This window comes from Polyodon spathula, chromosome 10 (genome assembly GCF_017654505.1).
Source record: "Polyodon spathula isolate WHYD16114869_AA chromosome 10, ASM1765450v1, whole genome shotgun sequence".
Classification (NCBI taxonomy): Eukaryota; Metazoa; Chordata; class Actinopteri; order Acipenseriformes; family Polyodontidae; genus Polyodon; species Polyodon spathula.
In genome coordinates, this window is record NC_054543.1 from 19,883,110 (window position 1) to 19,909,460 (window position 26,351).

General features: G+C 41.4%; 1 protein-coding gene across 1 annotated transcript in view; it reads right to left on the bottom strand.

Annotated features, from left to right (window-relative positions):
* Nucleotides 1-3,487: 3,487 nt before the first annotated feature.
* The window catches only part of LOC121321678 (neuromedin-K receptor-like), a 41,394-nt gene continuing 18,530 nt past the window's right edge, over nucleotides 3,488-26,351 (bottom strand). The window contains exons 2-6 of the mRNA XM_041260667.1: nucleotides 23,904-24,098; nucleotides 7,119-7,269; nucleotides 6,252-6,448; nucleotides 3,693-3,877; nucleotides 3,488-3,495 (exon numbers count right to left, since the gene is read on the bottom strand). Of these exons, the coding sequence (XP_041116601.1) occupies nucleotides 3,488-3,495; nucleotides 3,693-3,877; nucleotides 6,252-6,448; nucleotides 7,119-7,269; nucleotides 23,904-24,098 (736 nt within the window). The remainder of the gene's footprint in view (nucleotides 3,496-3,692; nucleotides 3,878-6,251; nucleotides 6,449-7,118; nucleotides 7,270-23,903; nucleotides 24,099-26,351) is intronic.

Below are 26,351 nucleotides of genomic sequence, written 5' to 3' on the forward strand. Positions count from 1 at the left end.
GCACTTTATTAATTCACGTGGTGGGATTCAAGTGGATAATTAATTAGTAATTGAATCCCAGCACAACAGTATATATAGATGCACATTTTAAACATACTCGTGGTTGGGTGTTCGGTGAGTGGAGAACGGGATTGGAGACGGAGGAAATAATAAGTATAATAATAATAACAACAACAACAACAACAACAACAACAACGTAAAGTATCTGCTCACCGTATTTTTGTTTAGTACTAGTCAGTTTTTGTTTGTCTTTTTATTTTGGCATACAGTGCCGTGTCCTGTGTTTGTTTGTACAACCTTTTTATTTTCTGTTCTGTTTATTAAATGCTGAGCGGAACATTCATTCAGCTCCACCAAACCACACTTCTCTGTCGTTCATTCCTTCTCCTGGTTCTGACGCCGCCCACTTCGGCCGTCTCTGTGACAATACTTTACAGAATGCACAAAGAAGAATCTACCAAGGAGAGAATATATTTTACAGTTAGCACATGAACTTCGCATTTGGAAAAGAGGGAGACTGCCAAGCTTGTACCCACAGCTGAACCTGGCAACCCTGCCGCTTACAGTAGAGTTTCATATGAATTAAAACCATGTTTGTATTACTTTTTTGAAGTATTAATGCTATTAACCCTGTAAAGGCACAGGATCGGCCAGATCGCTTATTACTTGGGATTTACTGTGGTCTGCGCAACCAACCAATCAATTCAATTCTGTGTGTCTGTGTGATTTTCTTGATTATTAAAAAGTTGTCTGGACATATAGCATGTTCAGAGCATAAACAAGACCACTTACAGGAGTTTAAAACATCTATGTCCTCCTTAAATGTCTCCCCTTAGTTTAAGAGTGTGCACAGAGCGCGTGCACACACGCACATATATATATATATAAATAAAGGTATGTGCAATTCTGACAGTGTGCAATCTGAGTAGTGTCGTGTACATAAAATCTATTATTATTTCCAAGCAATCCAGCCAGTTAAAACTGGACTCTTATCTTATTGGCTATTCTGACTATATTTCTCATTAGTCCTGGGCCCCCTTGTAGCTTCACAGTGCTGTTATTTATTATCTCTTACTGTACTTGTGATCCTCCTGGTCCACTGTGCTTTGCATTCTAAAAATCAAAGCACATACCTCCAGGAGTTTCAGTCACACGTGTTGGCAGTGCCACTGTTTGATTTTTATGTCTGTGAGCCCCATGCCAACTCAAAAACATTTAAAAAGAAAGAAAGAAGAGCTGTCTAAAGCGGCAGCAAAGTGTTCAGATTTACCTAATGTTCAGGTAAACAATGGATGTACAACAATTCATCCTAATAATAATAATAATAATAATAATAATAATAATAATAATAATAATAATAATAATAATGTGAATTTACAGTTGTCAAATAAAGTACTATAGAAAGGTCAAGATAAGACAGAATTAAATTGAATTATGACAGAACGGGATCAAAATTGCAATACTTAAAAAAGCGACAATGTGCAATACACATTCTGACTACTTTTGGTCTTCAGTGTATCAATTGATAATTTATATAGACATTTGAATGACTGTTGCTGTTTTGTAATTCAGTGTTATTCCCCCCAAGAACACCAATAAAATAAACTGTGTAAGTAGCTATGACATGGTTCAAGTAGCAGCCTGCGTTATGAAACGAGTAGGAGAAATAACACAATCTTGAGAAATATATTGATTTCTGTTTTCAATTATTTTTTGTAATAATCTCACTGCCTTACATAGTTCTGCTTTTTAACTGTAAAACATGTTAGAATGTGTATGCTTAATAACAGCATACCTTTTTAATCAAGTGTCCAGCACTGCACCATAATAAAACTGTAAATCATTTGCAACTGTAAATTCCAAGAACTGTGCAGCTATATAAAGTCTCTCAAATGTAAACATCTAACTTTTATGGGGTTTACGTGCAGGACAATTTACGCATGAAATGGTGATGCGCATGCACGTTTGGGAGAATTACTTGTGTAAATCAGGTTTGTGGCCAAAAAATAAAAACACCAACGAGAGGGATAGTGTAAATCCATTTACTTGTGTAAATACTTCATTTTATTTTCTTTTTCCTCTCCAACAAAACAAATTATTGTATTTTGTTTCTCTGTATTATTCAGTCATTATGGTAAAATAAAAATAAATAAATACAACTAACTGACTTACTTGCAACTTTTGTTTTTTTAGTTTTAATTTCTAAGCCTTTTAGCTGAGGATTTTTCAGTTGTAAAAGTCCTTTTTGACATTGTGAAAGGTTATTACTATATTAGTGAGTTATTTGGAAAAAACACATAGTATGTTGCGTCTCGTCTTGTCTCGTCTTCAGTTATATATCTATATATATATCTATATATATATATATATATATATATAATATATATATATCTATATATATATATATATATAATAATCCTCTGAAAAGTTGAGGAGGCTTGCCTTCTCTAAGGAGTCTCCACTGGTAGCAGAGCAGAGAGCCGTTAACAAACAACCCAGACTTTACACTTTGGGAGACTGCACCTCTGCAGCCATTGCTTGCATTTCTGAATTATATTTGTGTTTGTATTATAAGTAGGGTTGTATTTTTTTCATAGTAAAACATTGCTTATGTCACAGAAAAGGTATTTCAAGATATTTTATGATTAAACATATTTATTAAAGCACGAAAAAATAGCATTGTCGCATTAAAAATTATTATATAACAAATGTCCCTAAATATTTAAAGGCTTACCTAAAAAAAAGTAAATTGTAGAATTATTATTATTACTTTTATGTCCACCTTGTAAATAAAGCTATAATCAATGTCAGTGTTGACTATAGCGCTTTACAAAACACGTGTGTGGCGGGGTACACCAGCCCCTGTGCGTATTTTGTGTTATATGTATGTATGTATGTATGCATGTATACATTTGTGCACGGGGTGAGTGTATGTGTGGGGAATATAGAGGGGGCAGGGATGGAGTTGAAATCCTCCCTGCAAAAACACATAGGAATGTGGTTGGAGCAGTGATGAATAAATGATAAATAATTAAGGCTCCAGCCAGAAGTATATAAATAAGGTGATCACTGTGCTAGTTTGGCTAGCGTTGGATTTAATGTCGGTGGAGATGTTTTGTGTTGCTATGTCCTGTTTGTTTACGTTTCGTGAATATTTTGTAGTTTTTATTTTGGCCCAATTGAGCCTGTTATTTTGTTAAATGTGTTTTGTTTAGAGTTTCTGTCCAGTGTTAATTTTGTTTGTGTATAATTAAACATGCGCATTAGTGCTTTACTGTATATTCTGTGACTGAGTCTCTCTTCTCTTGTCTAAACACTGCAGTGACATCATCCTATCACAATGTGGTAGTCCAAAATTAGTGCTATTTAGGGTCTCGGAAACCAGCTTCGTACAATAAAATATACTCTTTTACAGCACAGTGAATATTAAGCTTCTATAAGTGTATTCCTGGTCTCATAATAAAAATAAATGTTGCCTATTTATCCTCTAGACATCTTCAAGACAAACACAAAGGCTGAATTAATAACAGAGACACATGTATGTTCAACATGCAAGTACTTGTCGACCTTACAGCGCAAGCTGTGCCTACCTCTTCAGTATTATCTTTCCCAGTACAGGTACTTAATCAAAATCCTTTACATAAATAAGGTATCCCTAATCCCAGAAATGACACCCAGTGTTGGTTTTAAACTTTGATGAGCTTTAATGTCATCTGAGTTTTGGTCGGCTGAGTTCTGATTGACCACAGTGGTCGTTTTGGAGTGGTAACTGCACTTCATCCTGAAAGTCTTTGTGTGCTGGAGTTCCTGCTTGTCCTCCTCTGTCACCGTCACGAACGGGCACCAACGGAATGCCTGTCTGAATCCCGACCGGAATCTGTCGTGAAGAACACAAATAGAAAGTAAGAGGCATTTCTTTTATTATGAACATGCTTCCTTTCTTCTCTTATAATGTGATAAACCATGGTAAAAGCATGGCAAACGTTCTTTATGAATAAATTATCAAAAAGTTTAAACAATACCTGTGAGATGCATTCAAACTTGCTGTTCTTCTGAATATGGGCATAGTTTGACTTGTATATTTCAGGGGGGGCTGAAGTGTAAGGCAATATAGTATATGGTCGGGCCTGGAGGTATAGAGACACTGGGGCAGGGGGAGAGGGAGTTTGGCAGAGTGTCCCACCCCTTTGTATATATTTGTTTATTATTATTAGTTGTTGTTAAGATTTATGTATATATGACGGTGAAAAGCCAATGTATTATTTGTATTTTATTTATATTATATTATTTATATAAATATATTATATAATATATTATTTATATAATTATTTATATTACAATTGCTAAATATGCTGGTTTTGCGAGCAACATACTACTTGTTACTATTTGTTGTTTGTTTGGCCAACGTGTCTTTTTGTTAGAAAGTGTTTTTTTGTTTTGTAAACCTGTTTATTTTCTATTATTTAATAAACACTGAGTGCTGTAGCGTTTCAGTTTCGCCCCGCCATTACTTGTTTTGGTTTAATTTCCCTGGTCTGCGGCCATCCCACTCACAGGGATCTATAGAGATGTTAAGCATGCAAAAGAGCCCTTTCTAAGGACTACATTCACATAATGTGATAAAGTTATACACATAACATAGTCTTGGATTGAACTTGTATACATATTTCACTAATCCATTCACTAAAATTACTAACCAGACAATAACAAAACAAATTATTTATTAAGTCAAATAAAGCAAAGATAAGAAAAGCACAGAATAACACTGGGGCATCGGAGATTGTCTATGGGTCCGAGACAAAGTGAGTTTGGGGGGGGGGCTTAGTCACGCTTCCGAGTTTCAGGCTCACCAGAAATAACTTTATACCTTTAATAACTTTAATACTGTAATCATAAAAACATACATTCAGCAATTGAAAATCATACAAGCTCCATGTAATGTAACATTGCTTGCCATGTGTGATGGGGAGCCCCGCCCCTTTGTATAAAAGTGCACTATGTTATCTGTTAGTATTATTTTCATTCTAATTATGGCTGTTTGTTTTGATACTATAACTGTATTGGCTTTATTATTGCTGTTGTTCTTATTGGTATGATTTATTATTGTTTGGTTTACAATCGTGTATTATTTAAACATGTATTCTTGTTTTGTAATGATTTGTATTTGTAGGTGCAGATGGGTGAAGGCTTGTTTCTGCAGGGAGGAGGTTAATTTCCTTTCTCTGCCTACACGTGTGCAATGCAGGTGGTCAGGAGGGAAGTGATTGCAATTGTCTCATTAGCTCCTGACCACCTGCTATATAAGGTCTCGCTGTCAGAGCATGGGGAGAGAGCGTAGGAAGAGTTTGGAAGAGCTCGGGAGATAAAGTAAGAATCTAAATATACGATTGCTACCAACATGTAGGTACTTGTTTGTTATAGTCTATTTCCACTTTGGGTTGTTTTAGCCCATGTGCCCTATTTTGGTTATAACATGGTGTGAGGATGTGAGGGGTGTGGTGTGGATGGTGACATCAGAACCAGGAAACAGTACACAAACACACCGAAATACAGGGCCAAAACTGCAGCGGCAATGCAGTATCTTTATTAATTATAAACAAAACAAAATAAAACACTTTCAAAATACAAAAGGAATTTTTGTATTTTGAAAGTGTTTTATTTTGTTTTGTTTATAATTAATAAAGATACTGCATTGCCGCTGCAGTTCTGGTCCTGTATTTCGGTGTGTTTGTGTACTGCTTCCTGGTTCTGATGTCACCATCCACACCACACCCCTCACATCCTCACACCATGTTATAACAAATATTGTGCAATGGTAATAATCACCCTCTGATTTGATCAATGGGCTATGGGACATGGTAGCCATGGCGATATATCACGACACTGCCACGGTTCTCTTGAAACCTATTTTTGCTAGTTTTTATAAACTAGCCATCGTCATAGTCACAATATGGCACGCCAGGGTATGTGAGGTTGTGGTTTATCGCATCTAAGGTGTGGAAATATCCCAGAATGACACACACCCAGGTTGTGCCATATTACTTATTTTAAGCATTTTCAATAAGTACAGGACTGAACACAGCTATGGTAAGTAATACATTTCTGAACACCACACAGGAAAGTTTTATACAATACAGTAACCTTAAATTTTGTACAATTATTTACATGTAATATTCTTTTGTAAATCAAGGATACAATGATAATAATGTTCATGCCTTGATTCACACAATAATGCCCCCTGATTGGCACACCTTTGATTGAGGCAGTAGTAGATGATGGGGTTGTACATTGTGGAGCTCATGGCCAGCCAGAAGATAGCCAGGTACACCTGCTGGATGTATTTCTGCTTGTAGATGTCTTTGTTGAAGCTTCCCAGGATAAAGTAGGCATGGAAAGGCAGCCAGCACAAGGCAAATGTCACCACGACAACAATCATCATTTTGACAACCTGTAAAATGGCAGAAGAAAAAGAGATATTAGAAGACACACAGGTCATTCTGCTTTCCCATTGTTGTTGCTGGATAGTTGGATACAACACTCAAACAGTTTATATTGGTTTAGTGATGGTCACAAATTAAATATTTATCAATGAAGTTGTTTCACCTTTAATGGAACTACCACAGGTTATAGTTGCAGATGTGCACAGCATATTGCATCACTGCATCAATCAATTCATTTGCACTTTAGAGAGGGAAGTTGAAAAACCTGGCTTGTCTTAAAGTGTACGGAGCCAGGAGACAACCCTACTTGCAGGCAAAATTCCAACCCTATCCTATCTCCTATGGATATAAAGTACATTTTACATATATATATATATATATATATATATATATATATATATATATATATAATATATAATATATATATATATACATTTCATATTTGTAAAATGCAGGTATTGTAAAGCTATATATTTTAAATGTATAAACCTTATACATTGTATATGCATTTTCATTCCATATGGGATAGACTTTTGTCCTTAGCATGTATTGCATTTTCAAATTTACTTCAATTCTATATTTTTGCTGTCTCAAAGGAATTCCAAACTGTTTTTCACAATTGTAGTTAATAGCCTGAACTCTTTTGAGATTTGGATATTTGGTTTCCAGAGCCCCAACCTTGCGCTTTGCTTGGATCTGATTCTGATAGTGCTCGGACGAGGCACCCGGAATTTCACCTCCCCAGAGCGTCACTCCCACGATGCTGTATGTGACCAACATCACCAGCAGGGGCAGCAGATAGATCAGGATTATTACAGCAATCTGATACCTGGAACACAACAGAACAAATACAGTGAAACCAACAGAGGTGTGATGTTCACAGCAATGTTACAATTTTTAATTAAAACTTTTAGAAATTTTAAAACAGTTTGTGTGAACTCTACGGAGTCCGAGAAGTTGCTCTGCCAAACAAATAAACTTATATTGTGGCAAAGTCGTCGGAGGACGCTACATAAATTATAAGTTGGAGTCTACCTAAATCGCGATTTCACGGAAATTGTGAAATTGAGGGGTCACGGCGAAATTCACCTCTTTTAGGTCCTGTGTGCATTGCACTTAAGCAAAAAAACAAACAAACAACATCCACAAATAACATTTACAAAAAAAAATTCTCCAAAGCAGTTAACGTTGTTGTTTACTATTCATACAAAAATTAAGTTTTCATCAACCTATCAGTGCATCTGTACTGCTTTTCTGTGACCTGTACTGTGCAGTAGGGGGCGAGACAAAGTTGATGCTGCATTGTTTTCATTTAGGTTGCTAAAATCTAGTTTTCAGCATTGGAGATAAAATAGTACAAATGGGCGACAAAAAAAGCAAAGTATATTTCGGCTAATGATCATTTCAAGATATTTCCCAAAGAAACTGTACATGCAGATTGAGGTAATTGTTCTGCATATCTTAATGTGGCTTTGGACGGAATAAGATCGATCACTATTTAGCTAAGAATCACACATTAAACAAAAGGCTACTACAGAGGCTGCTGAACAAAATGTAAAATAAACAGGTTTCAGAAAACAAACTGGAAAGTCATTCTAGACAAAAAGCATTCCTGTCTGCAAGTTAAATAAGTCCTTAAACGATCTAGCACAGCCACCTCGCCTCAACCTGCTGCTTACTTTTTCACAGTTGGAATTTTAGACCCTCAGGCTTTGGTTTCCCACGGTCCCCCCATCTGGGCGTTGGACGCTCACGGTCCCCGTCTGGGTGCTGGACGCACGGGCTCCTCCCACACAGGCATTACTTCCGCCTTTATATATTGCGTGGGGCAGATGGCCAATGTGTGCCCATACGCCCCACAGCCGGGGCACAGCTTCGTCGCAAGGTTCTTTAATAAAACCTCCCAATTGCCATCCCCGACCTCCTCCTGCTGTTGCTGCATCTGCTGTTGCAGATTTTTTCTGCCAATCCTTCTCCTCACCTTCCTCTGCTGGGCCGGTTCCTCCTCCTCCTCCTCTTGAAAGGGTTAGATAGCCACCACGTGCCCGTACACCCCGCAGGCAAGGCACCAGCCTTGGTCCTCCAGACCACTGAGGAGCTCCTCCAGGTCCGTGCAGCCATCTCTCCAGCCTTCCTTTTTTTTTTTTTTTTTGTTTTCTTTAAACAAGAAACTGCGGTTCCTGCTCTGGTCTGAGTCTAGGAGGCACTGGTAATACCACGATGACACCATGTGTCACAAAGACGCCGGAGTTGGGGACGTCAGACCAGAAACAGGAACCAGGAAATAAACGACAGAGAGAGGTGGAGTTTGTGGAGCTGAGCGAATGGTTTCGCTCAGCATTTAATGAGTGAACAGAACAGTAAATAAAAAGGTTGTAACAAAAACAGCACATGGCACATGAGGCCAAAATAAACAGACAAACAAAACTGACTAACACTTAAACAGTGGACTAACAAGGTCAGTGAAAAGAATGGTTATATATATAACTTTGTTTCGTTTTCTTGTTCTTAATTCTCTCCTCTCCACACCCGTTCTCCACTCACCGAACATACAACCACGAGTGGGTGAAAACATGTTGCATTTATGCAGCTGTACCGAGACTCGTTTGCTAATCAATCATTCAATTGGAGTCGCGGTACAACTGCACGTGAATTAATAAAGTGCAATTCCCCGTGCTCACATATTACTTTTTACTTGCACGTGAAGTACTGTGCAATCCTCGTGCCTAGATAAATATACATTTTAAACACTCGTGTTACACAGACTCGTTTATATCCCATGTACCAATGACTACACACCAACATTAACACACAACATATAACACAAAATACACACAGGGGCAGGCACTTTGTCACAGGGATACACTCCTGCCTATTAGTAGGTGTCACTGAGCTCTTTCTGTCAAAGCTGCTGATAGGCCCTCTCCCTTCAGTGACCCCCCCTCAGTCCTACCTCCCGAGGGTACTTAACCGTCACGCAGGGGAGATTCATTCTCTTTCGCCTCGAAACCGTGATGTCGACCGAAGCAACTTCGCGGTTGGTGGCCATCTTCTCTTTCAGGGAACCAGGTTTACAATAGGTAAACGAACGTTCCCTTTCAATTCAAAGATGGCCGCCAAACATTGTGATGGGAAACACGTACCAGAGCCATCGCGAGGGAAGAAAGAATGACAGCATATGAGGGATGCTAAATCCTGCCTGACCAAGGTCAGTGGCGTCAGCGTGCAACCTCGAGGACCCTAGTGCCCACAGACGGCAATAAGGGATCTACCACATTCAGGCAGTAGAAACTGGAAAAAGTATGTGGGATAGCTCAGCTAGCCGCATCACAAATTTTAGCCATGGAGGCACCTCGAAAGAGGGCCCATGACGTAGCCACACCTCTCGTGGAATGTGTGGCTAACCTCCCAGGTGGGGGTAAGCCAGCACCATCATACGCAGCCGAGACTGTGTCCTCAATCCAATGCGACAGTCGTTGCTTTGCCAGGGGCTGTCCAGGGGCTGTGTTCTATGGCAGATGAAGAGCTGGTCAGATTTACGCAGCGTTTTCGTCCTATCCACATAACATCTCAATGCACGTACCGGGCAGAGAAGGTTCAACTTCTTATCCTCCTCTAGCACACAGTGGATGATGAAAGGACTCAAGTTCCACAGACTGATTCAAGTGGAAGGCTGTAACCACCTTGGGGAGAAAAGCAGCGTTTGCTACCATCATCCCAAATACGCATACAGGAGCTATGCACAGACAGCGCCTGCAGCTCACTAACACTTTGTGGAGGTGATAGCCAAGAGGAATACTGTCTTCGATGGAGTATATTGGCTCAAACGAGGCCTGCGTGACAGCCTCCAGTACAATCTCAAGGCTCCATTCGGGGAGAGCGGCCCTCCTAGGAGGGTGCAATCGCTGAGTGTCTCGGATAAACCAGGTAGCCAAAAAATGTGCGCCTGGGGACACTGAGTCAGCGGGGGCATGGCAAGCAGAAATAGCCGCTAGGTAAACCTTCAGTGTGGAAGGTGATCTACCAGCCTCAAGCAGGTCTTGCAGAAACTGCAAGATGACAGGCAGGAGATTGGATCATGACCGTTAGTATGGCACCAATCTTGAAAACATTTCCACATATAGGCATACAGTGACAAAGTGGAATGCGTCCTAGCATTCTGCAGCATACCGGTTACCAAAGTGTGCCTCTCGCCTTACTGAGAAGATCCCAGTGAAGCAGGATTTCCCAGGACGGACCGTTCAATAGCTGACACAGGGATGAAAACCAGATTCTCCTGGGGGCCACTAAGAGAACTGACGCCTTCTCCAACCGGACCTTTTCGAGAAAGGCCGGGAGCGGTGCCTGGAACATGCGTCACCTGAAGGGACAGTGGGGTCTGTTGGGCCCAAATCAAAAGCCTAAAGGCTAGGTGATGCAACCCCGGGGACCGAAGACCACCCTGTTGGTTGACATAAGCCACCACTGATGTATTGTCTGTGCGGATCAGCACATGTCTGTTCCGCACCACGGAAAATGCTGGAGGGCAAGGAACACTACCTGCAGCTCCAGCATGTTGATATGCTGACTCCTCTGCCTTCGCAGACCCGAGTTGGAGGCGTGCGGTTGGAAATTACTCCCATTTAGACTCCTTGGCTCAGGGGAGAGGTAACCCTCCACCAGCGCATGGCCGCCGAGCAAGCAAGACACACTGTCAGCCGATGGTGTCTCTCGCACTTGGGATGCAGATGGAACGATTCTTGCAGCGGGTGCATGCACAGTAAACCCATACCGATGCTGATATTACCATGGCACAAGACAAGGGGCATCCTCGATCCATGTCAAAACAGAGAGAGTTGGTGCTGGAGATCTGCTACTCTGTCACCCGACAGGTAAGCGTACTATTAATTGGCTCTAGCATCGTTAAGGGGAGACCCAATCTCAAACAGATGCTTCGTCACAAATAGCTGTGTGGGCCACCGCTCCTTCCTGTGACTGGGCAGATCAACCAGTCATACAGGCAATTCATCACCCTGATCACTTGCTGCCTCAAGGGAGTGAGGGTGGCATCCATGCACTTTGAAATGTGCTGAGGGTAAGGAGAGGCTGAATCACCGCACGGAAACTCAGGACATTCCGTTGTAAGGTGGAGCGGAGATACTGTCTGTGCGTTGGACCCATAGGAACGTAGAACAGGTTCTCCTGGTTCAGAGAGATAACCAGGCCAACAGCCTGATGAGCCAACATGCGGCTCAGCTGTGTATTGAAGCCCTTAGGCAACAATGGTGCAGATGCACCAAGGTCACCGAGTGAAGCAGAATATACTGCTGGTGAAGCGAAGCATCGGGGACACCGAGTGTTATTAACATGCTGTGGCACCAAGCTCCGAGTCATGGACATGAAGTCAGCACAACCTGGGGTACCATACAGCATACACAGGGGTGGATACATAGCTTGAGTGACTGTGTAGGCAATCAGGAGAGCAGTACAGGGAAGCGCATGGTGCTGCACCATGGTGCAGAGCGGCGTTAACCTGGTCCTGGAACGCGTGCAGTCACACCACATGTCAGCGCATAGCATATGGAGCACATAAAGTGGAGCACAGGCTCAAAGAGCTGTGGCGTGTTATGCAGGAACAAAGTGACACATTCCCCATTCCAGGCTGGTGACCAAGCATGCCAATAGGTGGGCTAAAATAAGCCTGCTGATTCAACTCAACAGCGGGACCCTGCAGATCCCGATAAAGGATTCACGCTGCTACTACTTTTTCTTTTCAAACTGCAAGGCAGTAAAGAAAAACACATATACACACACAAAATAGCAATTTTGAGGGTAAAATAACAGTCACCACGGTAGCGTGTCGAGTAGACGGGCTTAAACAAGCTGGTGGATTCAACTCAGCAGGACACAGCAGAGCTGGGTCCCGGTAGAGGAGTCACACTGCCTCTTTTTCTTTCAAACTGCAAGGCAGTAAAGAAAAACACAGATACACAACAACAAATGTGTGTACAAAATAACAGTCACCACGGTAGCGCGTACAACTGTTTGCCCGCCTGCTCAGTGCGCCGAACAGGTGGTCTGAAAAAGCTGGCGGATTCAACTCAATAGCGGGAACACAGCAGAGCTGGTCCCTGGTAAAGAAGTCACGCCACTACTTTTTTTCTTTAAACTGCAAGGCAGTGAAGAAAAACACATATACACAACAACAATTGTTAGTGCAAAATAACAGTCACCACAGCAGCGCATGGGACTGTTTTGTTTTTATAAACAGCGTGCCGAGTAGGCGGGCTGACACAAGCTGGGGGATTCAACTCAACAGCGGGACACAGAGCTGGGTTGCTTTGGAGGAATCACACTTATTGTTACCTGTTTCTAACTGCATGGCAGAAAGAAACGAATACACATACATACAGGCAGGCTGACCAAGCCGGCGTATGCAACACAACAACAGGGTGCAGCAGACCTGGATCCCGGTGGAAATCATACGACATTTTCTCTTTAAACTGCAAGGCAGTAAAGAAAACACATATATACACACCCAATTAAAAATGGAGCCCCGAGTAGGCAGCTGAGGCAGTCCAGCAGAGTCAACTCTACAGCGTATCACGGCAGAGGAAACAGCAGAGGAAAACACAATACAGCGAGCTCTGTAAGTTTTAAATAGATTGCAATTGTGAAGCGATGCAAGCTGGTGCACAGAAAAAGAGTAACACAGCATAGTGGCTGGACAGGAGTGTCTAGCCTGGACTATGGGCAGTCACACGACAGGGGCAGCGCGTAGCCTACAGTGGAGTGGAGTACGGTCTACAGGTAGAGGCAACGAGGCACTGTTGTGCTAGGTCTGAAGCGGTGGTCAACCACTGTGTGCACTGCGTGCACTATGTGACCCGAGCAACATGCACAGAGTACCGTGCACTATGTACAATGTGTACCGTGCAGCACTGCATTCCCACACTAGTAGCTGGTTTATGGTCAATAAGCACCGTGTGAACCGTGGTACCGAGGTAGCACAGGCAGAGTCTTATGCACTGCGGTATTATAAAACACTGGGACAGCTGTGCACAGTGCCTACCCTGACCGCGTGGTCACACGCCCGAGCAGCACATAGCGTACAACAGGGGGACAGGGCCGAAGCCACAGCGGGCGATTGACTTACACACACAGTAATACAAAACAGTTTTTAATACAAAAAAGTTAAAATATTACAGGACAGATGGGGGAGAGCACATTTTCTGTAGATTGAAGCAGCCGTGGTGCAGCTAGTCCTCTGCACAACCACGGGGACACGTAGCTACAATCAAAACAAGGCCCAAACTGCGGCCTACAGGTGGCTGGTGGGCTAGCTCGACAAAAGGGACAAGGCAAGCCCTGCCCAGTGGTGTAACAGTGCTCTCCGAAGCAAGAAAGGGTGAAAAACACACACAATTCTTAACAATAATACTTACCATACTAAGACGGACAGGCAGAAAGAAGCAGCCTGACACGTGGAGCGAGCAGGTGCTGATAGTTAGAAATAGAATAAAAAGGCTACGAATTTTTAAACCACTGATTCCGGGAAAAACGGTGAAGGCCAGCTTTCAGCACCAAGTGCAGGGGAACTAGCAATGGCTTACTCAGCACTTTAGAAGAAAAAAGACTCAATGCAACACAGAGAGGTCTTACCATATCAGTCCTGAGAAGCGAAAGAGAATGAATCTAACCTGCATGACAGTTATGTACCCTCGGGAGGCGGGACCGAGGGGGTCACTGGAGGGAGAGGGCCTATCGGCAGCTTTGATAGAAAGAGCTCAGTGACACCTACCAATAGGCAGGAGTGTATCCCATAACGATGTTTGGTGACCATCTTCGAATTGAAAGGGAACTAGATTTTAGCAACCTAAACCAAAACAATGCAGCACTGACTTTGTCCCACCTGTTACGTACAGTACAGCAGGTCACAGAAAAGTCAGGTTGATTAAAACATTGTTGTCATCTGAACAGTGACCAAGAAAGTTAACTGCTTTGCAGTATGTTTGAAAAAAAAAAAAAAATCTCCAAGTTTTTTGTTTTTGGCAAAGTGCAAATTATACAGGAAGGCGAAGGAATAAAAGAAGCCTATGCTCAGAAGAAAGATACGTAGTTTGTATCACTTGCGTTGTGCAGTAGTTCACAAGGTTTCTTTCCTCCCCTCACAAACTGAGTGTCTCGATTTTCACTCTTGTTATCTGGTCACCCTAGGTGAACCAGGAAGTACTTGAGAGATTGCATGTGTTGCAGTGAAACTCTCTGGTGAGAAACCTTCCTGAAGAAATAAAGAATCGAATAGAACGTTTTGGTACTTTAGCCGATTGAGAAACAACAAGTTCTTGTAACAGCTGTCAGTACAATTGAATGCTTGTTGCTGATGTAACTACATTAGCTTATTGAAGGAATTATTTTTCTAAAGTGTTCAGAGCTATGGTTGATTGACATGAATTTAAATAGCGTGTCAGAAGGAAGAAACTAGTGATTTTGGTAAGTACAATTGAATGCTTGTTGCTGATGTAACTACATTAGCTGGTTGAAGGAATTCATTTTCTAAAGTGTTACGAGCTGAGGTTGATTGATGTGAATTTAGATAGCATGTAAGCTGGTCCAGCTCTAGATCTGCAGGACAGTATAAATTGGCAAACAGTGTCTTAGAACGCCTGCCACTCTAAGTGCCAGCAGTTGAAGGGCCACACATCCAAGGGCAGTCTGAGATGTGGCTTTCAGAGACAGAATAGGTAGAGTGAGGAACTTTTTCCAAATCTCTCCCAATGGCTACTAAAGGCCTCATTCCAACACTTAGTTTAAATTAGCTGTATTTAGGTAACATTACAAAGGTGGTTTTATTAGGTGATCTACTGTTTTGTGATTAGTACCAGGTGAGTGGTTAAATTGAATAGAAGTTGATTTGCAATTCGATTGGTTCCTGCACAGCATTTTGCAGTTGTGTGATCCCATTGAAGTGCATTGAAACTACTGTATTGCTTAAGTATTGTCTTTACATAGTTTAGAATAACAGACAGCAAGCCTATTTAGGCACCAGCACGAAGCGGCAGCCAACCGAACAGCCTCTCGACCTCTCCGCTCCATCTGCACTAGAAGGCTGGCTGTACCACCTCTACGCTCCCCTGCCTCCAGAGCCCGCTCCTTCTCCACCCTCACCCCACAGTGGTGGAATGACCTTCCAATGGATGTCAAGACTGTCCAGTCCCTGACCACCTTCCAATGCTTCCTCAAGACACATCTCTTCAAACAACACCTGTAAAACTCAACTCTTTCCTTCTGGACAATATAGCACTCTGATTTTAATGCACTTTAACTTGCAATTATCTGATCTCTATTTTACTGTATTTAATCCTGCACTTAATCCAATCTGTAGTATTTTGTATTCCACTTGCACTCATATCTAACCCTGATGTAAATATCAGCAATATCTGCTCTTGAACTGCCCCGATATCAAATCATACTGTGTTTTGTATTTGCTCTTATTAGGACTGAAGTCATTGTATTTTGTATCTTTTTCTTAATTACACTGTAATTCTTTATGTATTTTTTGTATGCAACTGTAAGTCGTCCTGGCTAAGGGCATCTGTTAAGAAATAAATAATAGAAGTGCCAATAAATAAAAAGGAGAATTCCAACCATGAGCGTGGTTTTAAACAAGCCCAAAAGGAAAACAGGTGGGTTGTGTTCAGCCAGGAGACTGGACAATTAAAGAATCTGCACAAAGGAGACCAGGAGCTGCTGCTCCACAGAAGGGACACAGAACTGCTTGGATTATCAATGCAAACAGTGGGAGTACCATTCTGAACTGCATGTTAATACTGGTTGTGTTTTTAATGCGTGTTTGGTTTGTGTCAGTGCGCAAGAAGAAAAATAAATTAAAATTGACAGGACAAGGATTGGACTGTTTACAGACTGCTTTATTGAACTGTTTAAATTGCACGGGAAGCTGTGGAAAGATTCAATTAATATCTTCAACTAAAGGGACATTAAATCATTGACTATAAATGTGAATCACTTACCTGAAGGGATTGAAAGAAGTCACTGTTCCCGAATGGTCCGCTGGGAGGTGTGCAAGTTAAATACTATCACAAGAAATACTATACCCGCAGTTAACTTGAGGGGGGGGGGGGGGGGGGGATTGTGGTAACTCTACTACTAGAAAGCTCTTACCTTATCCTCACTGCTGCTGTTGTACATACTGGGGAATCTGGGTTTTTGCACTCTCTAAATAATAAACATGCCAGGTGGCTTATAAAATAACATGTTGCAGTCTGTAAAATTAAGCCAGCTCTGCTATGGAGGACATTATTAAAGCCATTGTGCACACAGCGGCAGTCCAGCAAGAGACCAATAGCCACATAAGGATTAACACACGAAATATTGTTGGAGTTAAAAGTACAAAGAGAGGAATGACAAACTACACCATCCCAGGTCACCAGACCCACGCATCTGATAAGCAGACCCCTGAGGGTGACGTAAAGACCTTTCTTGTGTCCTTTGAGAGGATTACCCTTCGTGAAACATGGCCCCAAGAGCAGTGGGCAGGCTTACTTGCTCCATTTTTAAGTGGAGATGCGGAAAAAACATATTTTGATCTGAATATTACAGCTGCAAATAATTTCCAACAGCTAAAGGCAGAGCTCTTTGCCAGAGCTGGAATCGCAGCAGCTGTACAAGCACAAAAATTTCACACCTGGTCTTACCAAAAAGAAAATTGATTTGCTGCATTTGGCTAAAAGGTAGCTCAAACCAGAGGTCAACAACTCCGCCAAGATGTTGGAAATCCTGGTAAACTCAGGAAATAGGTGGGACATGGAGACCTATGGTCATTAGAAGAGTTCATAAGATTGGTAGAGAGACAGTTGGCCACCAAAGATCTGGTTTAGGAACTGCAGCTGGAAACTCAGAAACCTCAGTGGCAGGGAGCCACATGGAAACCACAGGGTGATTCCACTGCCTCAAAGATTGAAGAAACTCAAAAATCCAGTGGAGAACCATTTGTTTACCATACAAACTCCAAATTCATAAGTATTTGTTACCAATGCCACAAAATCGGTCATATGGCTCAGGACTGTACACAAACTGATGAGCAAATATAAAGTAATATGGGAAATTACCACTGTGGTGTCATAATTATGTCTGGGGTTAATATATGCAAGTGCTTTAACACTCCTTGATATGAAACTAGTTCCAGAGAAGCTATGGGACCATAACTTTGAAACTGGGGTCACCTGTATACATGGGGATGTTAAATATTATCCAACCTCTCCAATACAGGTAGTTCTAGATGGAGTAGAAACCATAATTAGAGTTGGGGTGGTAGCCAATTAACCCCACCATATTAGGATGTGATTACCCTGGCTTCAAGGTTATTGCAGACTTTGCCCAGTCTGCCTGGGCCGCAAGGAGCTGAAACTAGGGAGAACTTGGCTCTGGGTTGCCAGCGTCTTGATGAGTGAGGTAGATGTGTTTGGAGTTCCTTTTGGGGTCATGACAGTTCTCTGTACCTGCCCAGAGAACCTAGGGGTCATCTTGTGGAGACCCTGGGCCAGTCTAGCCAACTGACCCTGAAAACCTTACTGCTGGCCCTTAGGAACTCCCCGCTAACAATGGGACAACCATCGATTCGTTAAGGTAACACCCTTCTGCTACCCAATCACTCACTGAAACTGGAAGACTCCACCCTGCTTCCTCTGAGAGACAGCTCCAGTCTACCAGAAGGGGAAGAGTCTGATTGTGGCAGAGCAAAGCTCTGCCCTTTAAATTGGCAGGGATGGGGTTAACTTCCCCTACCTGCCTGGGTTTATTATGTTCAGGTGGCTGGGGTTGATTAGTTGATTAGGTTGATTAACGATCAATCAGCGCCCAGCCACCTGATATAAAAGGAGGCCTCTGCTTCTCATTTGGAGAGAGGGAGCTGAGGAAGCAGGTTGGTTTTTGGTTGTTTGGAAAACTTGAATCCAGTGAAGGCATTGCCCAGCCTGGAAACTGTTATTTTTGTAAGTTTTGCTTTTTATCTTTTTGGTGTTTAAATTGCTTTGTTTTGGCCCTTGTGCCCTTTCATTTTGTGTTTATAATAAAATAGTTATTTTTTTGAACTGCAGTCTGTCTCTGGGCCTCTATCCACTCGCCAGCCTGCCACACTGATATTGACCTGTGTGAACTGTTTCCATTTAATGATCACAGTTTATTTAAATTTGGGCAGATTAGAAATATATCACAACAAAGATGTTGAGACAAAAATGTGTTTTAATAGGAGAGAAAAGAATGCAGAAAGGAATAGGATATAACCACTAGCAGTCAAGAATTCGGTGAGAACCCAGTGGTTGAGATGCCTAGTATTCCCTGTTTGGTGGATCCAGATATTATAAAAATAGATAGGAAACTTAACATGGTACAATTATGCAAATAATGGATGAAGTGGTTATTCTCACTATAATGATGGGCAGGCTGGTTCTATGTTAAATCCAGGCCAGAAGGCAGCACAGAAATTCCAGACGTGGCTTTTAGGTACAACTATAGAGCACATATATTTTCAAAGTCCAATGCCTCATATCATATGTGGCCTAGTTCCACAAGTTCCATTCTGTAACATCCATGTCACAGAGTTGATCCGCGTTACTCCACATACATCCGAGGCACATCTGCACAGCTCTCTGCCCTCCTGTCAACTGAGAGATACTCCACAACCCAATAGGTGGCACAAAATAACTATCACATAAAAGCTACAATAACCAGTTAGGTTATTACATCGCCTTCAATAAACCATAGCACAGAATCTTCAAGCACATTGGGCCATATCTATGTAGCTTTATACACTCTATTTGAGAAAAAGAAAACTGTTATGTTTCAAAACTTGTAACAACTCAGACAGACTTAGATTTGAGTTCCAAAAGCTGTGTGCACATAAAAAGTAAACTAGTCCAGGACTTCAATCAACTGTGCCAAACAGTTTCAGAATGTGTTCACCACACACTACCCAAAACTATAAAACAGGCACATTGCAGCATTAGGTGGTAATGAATGACTCTGGAAGGGTGGTGGGTAATTCACTGACACACAGGAGACAGGCAGGTGTAATTGGAACACCACATAGGTGCCCAGCTTTATTTCTTTTCTGACTCTTGTCAATGATTTGTTTTAGCCCACAGAGGGCGCTGTTGTCCAGGGCCTGACTATCAACAATGATTGACAGGACCACAGAAATACCAATTATGGTACTTAAGCCAGTTGCAGGCGCGCATAATAAATTGAAAAACAAAAAGAGAAAGTAAAAGGGAAAATAAAACACTAATAAAAACTACAAACAAAAGGTGCTGCACTTCGCAGCTTTACCCCGGTCATCGCTACCCGCACCTAAAAGGGCAGACCGGAGGGAACAGTAGAGTGTTATTTTATAGGGCTAACAATCCCCCCCACCCCCCCACCCCCAAGAACAGCGCCTCGGAGAGGGAAACCTACCCTCCCTCTCTCCCACCTCTCCATGTCACTGCCGTGACCGCGGGGAGGGTGTTGGACAACCGCTGCTCTCTTCCTGCAGCACTATGAACACGCCAGCAGTCAGCACAGATCTCCCCCTGTTACAATGACATTCAGACTTCAACTACTCTGTTTTGCAACTAGCTCACATCTTTGTTCCATTGATAACTGACTTGAAAACACTAGAAGCCCCCCGGCTGTCATTTTGGTGGTTTTAGATTTTAAAAATGTATTACAACCCCCCCCCCGTTTCTGTCCGTATGTATTAAATATTCTCACAAAGCACGAAATGAAGGAGTGTAGAAATAAAGGAGATAAATTGACAGCCACACAGAAAACAATTGTATTGTTATTATACAGTATGGTAGTATACTTTATTTCTTTTATTTACTAGTCCACAATGTGCTTAGCTATAATTAGATTAGTCTCTACTCTGCCTGAGTGAATGACTGACAGTCTTTTGTTTTTCAATCAGCCTTATCAAAGGCTGTTGCCTGCTTGCAGCTGTACTGACTGGAGTTTTACAGTGCAAGCCGTCAGACTGCTGTGGGACTTCTAGGTATGAGTATATCTCTGGTCCTTCTAGTGTTAAGGACCATCTACATGCAACATGTAATACCTATTTAAACTCATTAACAACCTGATGTCATTTTTAAATCACAGGACTGCTTCTAAAAGGTGACAGAAATTTCAGCTAGTAAATAATGATTCTAACAACAATAAAAAGCACACAAACGGCTTTTACAGCAATGTAAAACTTAAAGGCACAATAGTGAATGTTCAGTTTCAGAGATTTGGAAATTTGACCCATTTTAATAGCAATAGCTATTTCCGAATGAATAGTGACAAATAATTATGCTAGCAGTTTGGAGAAAACCAGACAATTCAGGCTAACTTGTTCACCCATTTCATGCATAATTTTGGAAGCGCTTGAACACTTATGGGAGCACTACTTCGCTTTAAAAATCATGGAAAGTTGAACTCAAATGTGCTTTTTATACTTGGCCTCATTTGTACAAATATCACATTTTGTGTATCCTTTCCCAACGTTTCATGTTTTGACATTTCTTCAGTACTTTAATATTTAACCCTAGTTTTTCTCCACAATTTTTTAGACTATCCAGTTACGTTCCTTCACCACAGGAATTCTCCACAACAGCTCAGGGGAACAGTAGCCATTCTTTGGTCCCATGACCAATCCAATTGTCTCTTCAGTGTGGCCAGTAGGGAGAAACAGTCCCTTCCAATTTGTCTCCCTAACCAAAAGGAAGCACCAGAGCCAATGCTCCCTGTGGAAAGCCCAGTGAACATTGGTAACGTTGAACAGCTATAATGTAAACCTGCACTCCCCTGGCTGCATGACTCAACCTGCATGGCTGTTGAGTTTACCAAGGATAAATGTAACATGTTTTGATATAGATATCGCATAGAAGGGTATCATTCTTCCTGCTATGGCATTATAAATTCAAAACTTATGAACATATTCAGTAATAGAAATGCTCTGTTAATTCCTGTTCTAGGGTGATAATCAAACTGCAGTATAGAGTGGTGCCCATTAACCACTTCAACAACATGACGTACGCACATATATCAAATTACAATTTCTCAGTGTAGCGTTTCAGGTTTCATTCTCCAAGGTAGTGCTAGTACTGTGGAATCTGCAATGAAAGTCAGGGGAGAGCCAGGTGACATTTGTATCCAATTGTGTGTCATGTAGAGATTCCAATCTACCTGTGGGCATTTAGAAGACCGACATATACTGCAATAAGGCAACTTTTACAAGAATATATATTGTAAGATGACTGCACCTCACCACGGTTCATTGTCCCTTTCAATGAAAGACCCAGGCACACAAGAGTTGCAGTTTTAGCACTTACACGCACTTTCAATAATAGAAAATGAACACCTACCTCATTCAGAGCACTACCTTCACAGACAGGATCCCCCTGACTGATCACACCAGACAGCTAAGCTGTTTACTGGTAGACAAACACACACGTCAATGCACACTACTCACGTGTGACTGCTTCAGAAACAGGGCATACACCTTCCTGAATCCTTCTCCTAAACAGCCCTATGCAGACTGACTGCTCTCCTTAAATACCCTGCACCTGGCTCTAAATTTCAATAATCACCAGATGCAGGGGATAATTAATAATAAAACAATCAAACAATTAAACACACAAATGTGCATTTGCACATTTTTTTTTTTTGCTCTCTCTCTCTCTCTCTCTCTCTCCTCTCTCTCTCTCTCAAGTCTCTCTCTCTCTCTCTCTATCTCACACTCTATACCATATATATATATATATATATATATATATATATATATATATATATATATATATATATACAGTGCCTCTAGAAAGTCTACACCCCCTTTCAAAATTTTCACCTTTTGTTGACTTATAGCCTGGAATTAAAATGCATTAAAATGTGTTTTTTTTTTTATTTATCTACACATCCTACCACACAACTTCCAATTGAAAAAATATTCTAGAAATTTGTAGAAAATTAATTAAAAATAAAAACTGAAATAGGTTGGTTGGATAAGTGCCCACCCCCCTTGTAATAGCAATTCTAAATTAGCTCAGGTGTAACCAATCACCTTCAAAATCACACACCAAGTTAAATGGCCTCCTGTGTTAAATCGTAGTGATTCACACGATTTCAGGATAAATTCAACAGTTCCTGTAGGTTCCCTCTTCTGGGTAGTGCATTTCAAAGCAAAAACTAAACCATGAGTACCAAGGCACTTTCAAAAGAACTCCAGGACAAAGTTATTGAAAGGCACAGGTCAGGGGATGGGTATATAAAAAATATCAAAGGCATTAAATATCCCTTGGAGCATGGTCAAGACGATTATTAAGAAGTGGAAGGTGTATGGCACCACCAATACCTTGCCTAGATCAGGTCGTCCCTCCAAACTGGATGACCATGCAAGATGGAGACTGATCAGAGAGGCTACCAAGAGGCCAATGGCAACTACAGGCTTTTATAGCCAAGACTAGTCAAAGTGTGCTTTTGACAACAATATCCCAAGCACTCCACAAATCTGACCTTTATGGTAGGGTGGCAAGAAGGAAGCCATTACTCAAGAAAGCCCACCTTGAATCCTGTTTGAAGTATGCCAAAAAAAAACACTCTGTAGTCATGTGGCAAAAAGTTTTGTGGTCTGATGAAACTAAAATGTAACTTTTTGGCCTAAATGCAAAATGTTATCTTTGACACAAACCCAACACAGTGCATCACCCAAAGAACACCATCCCTACTGTGAAGCATGGTGGTGGCAGCATCATGTTATGGAGATGTTTCTTATCAGCAGGGACTTGTCAGGATAGAATGGAAAATGAATGGAGCAAAGTAGAGAGAAGTCCTTGAGGAAAACCTGCTCCCCTCTGCAAGAAAGTTTCAATATATGGCACAGAGCAAGTAGATAATGGCACACGTTTTTATGTTGTTTGATTTTTATTTGATAATTACTGTTTACTAATTATTATTGTTATTAGCAGCGTTTTTGTTTTCATTTTTCAAACAAAAAAAACAAAAACTTGAACATGGGTATGTAGTACACAGGAACATAAAGGGTTAATGATAAACACAGTGTAGGTCATTTATTTGTGTTTTATTCACCATATGTTAACATTTTATAGCAACTACAGGTTTGCAAACATTATTATTATTATTATTATTATTATTATTATTATATTATTATTATTTATTATTATTATTATTATTTTCAAAATATGGTATCTGGGAAGCGGTTTCATTTTTACATCTGAAGTTAAGTGGTTAATATTGATTCCCTGTGTTTTCAATTATTTAGCTGTCTAAATTTATTGGTAACACATGATTAAATATCAAAACTGCACAAGATGATATCTCTTCCACAACAAGAGAAAATACAAACAAAAAGCTCAGAAGAAGCTGCTAATTAATTAATACCCATTGTCACATCTTCCAATGAGTCTGTAAGCGGAAGGTGGAAGTACTCACATCAGCTGATGTTTACCGCCATAGTCATCGGGCCAGTCCACCAGGCAGATCGTCCGCGGATCATAGAAAATCGTTATGGAGTAGAAGCACTGTGGGAAGGTGAGCGAGAACGCTAGCAGCCAAATCACTGCAACCACCACCTTTGTGATGGTGGACGACAGCCTGGGCTTTAGAGGGTGGATAATAGCCATGTACCTGAAACAGATAGCCAAGAACAACTTACAATCTGACAAGACATTGCAGGCTGCCCCTACATTTAGGCAATATTCTTTTGTGAGCAGTAATTTATGTATACATGCATGCAACAAATATACAAGCTATATTGGGAAAAACGAGAGCACTATAAGGCTGCTGGAGTTTAGATAAAGCCCAGGAAGGGAGTCAACCTTTTAGAGGTCCTGGAAGTTTAACCCTTTCATATGTGCAGGATAAATGTTTGGGTAATCTTGAGTTTCTGTTCAATGCATACCTTGTGGATATATATATATATATATATATATATATATATATATATATATATATATATATATATATATATATAACTTTTGACTACAACTGCATATATATATATATATATATATATATATATATATATGCAGTTGTAGTCAAAAGTTTACATACCCCAATGGAATATTCTTGTATATTAAAAAAAAAAAAAAAAAAAAAAAAAAAAAAACAGGCAGAATTTATTTTATTTTTCGTGCATCTTTTAACGAGCTGACATGATGCCTAGGCTTTTTACTAGGTGGCTTTACTTTTTTCCATTACTTAATTAAACCAATTATTGGCTTAATTAGAAGAGATTAACACCTGTTCAAGATCTTTAGCACATCAGGAGAATTTGTTTACTTTATTTCTCTCCACTCTGCAGCATCCTTCCCGTCGCAAGCGCTATGACATCAGCACAGATTGTTGCTTACAGCTCGCTCCCAGTGTTGCAAAGTCTCACGACAAGACAAGCCCAACCCATGCCAGTATGGGTGTTTCTACAAATTCCAACCCACAACTCTTAACAATCAAGTTCAATTCCGCTTATTATAAGCGAACTTGAAACACCTTGCCCCACATCGATTGCACCTCCACGAAGCACGTCTACATCCGGAAAACCCTGAAGGCGGGACCACAACGTCTGTCAATCAAAGGCTCATTCAGCAGTTACTGAGCATTCTGGCTCCAACTATAACCTTTCAAGTTACCACCCCTCACTGCCACTGCAGGCATCCAGCAGGCCCCTGCAGTGACCTCTCTGGCCACTATGGACGTCCAGCAGGCCCCCATAGTGGTCCTTTCTCTGTGAAATGCTTTTCTTTCGGATCATCAGCAGTTTTGAGCATAGACTGTTTTCACAGTTAGAAGCGACTGCTCCCACGATCCATCCCAAGATTTGACACTTGCCTCTGTTGTCTAACAAGCAATTGTAACCTTTCTGGTTACACCCCCTCGTCACTACAGGCACCCAGCAGCCCCCCCCCCCCCCCCTCCCCCAAGAGTGGTCCCTTCTCTGTCAAATGGTTTTCTTCCAGCTGCGGGCTTCAACAGGGCCCTGCAGCCCCCTTCTATTCCTTACCTCAAATGTTTGTCCAGCAGGGCCCTGTTTTTGCATTCACTCTTCCGTCCTTCCGAGTGGTCTTCCAAACATAACCTTTTAGGTTACCCTCCCCTCACTGCAGGCGTCCAGCAGGCCCCTGCAGTAACCTCCCTGGCCATTATGAGCATCCAGCAGGCCCCCACAGCAGCCCCTTCTCTGTGAGATGATTTTCTTCTTTCAGCTCATCAGCAGTTTATTCAAAATACTTACTGTTTTGCCATTTCAGGGACATCATATGTGAGTTCTATCCCGACCGTCGGTGCGAGTTTATTGGCGATCAGTTTAGACTTCTCAGTTAGATTCTGAGGTTCCCATTTTTTTGAATACCACAAAGCCTTTTCTGCCACAGCCACTGCCCATCTCCAACAATGGAACCAGAGCATCTACAGGGGTGCTCACCCCACTGACCCTCCACCCTGTCCCCTCATGTCCCTCCCTCACAATCCTCCTCCTCTTTTCAGATCAAAAAACAGTCAGGGCTGCAATATTGCATACTCAGGAGGTCTGCCAGATTTGTAATAACTTCAACGAAGGAACCTTTCCTATTCCGCCTGTAACTTCCTTCATTTCTGCTCACCATAACTCCACCACACCCAGCATCAACAGTTTAATACCTCACGAAAATTTCTCCTTGAAATAAGCAAAAAATTGAACATGCCATATTCTTAATCAAAATTGCTGGGAAAAACGTATGGCTGGCTAAAGCTGATATATCAAACACATTTTAAATCGTGCCTATTGAGCCTGCACTCAGGAATCTCTTCGGAGTACAGTGGCTTTTCAAATTTTACTTTTCTGTACACCTGACTTTCGGCTGCAGAAGCAGCCCCAAGACATTCGATACCCAGTCAGAAGCGCTA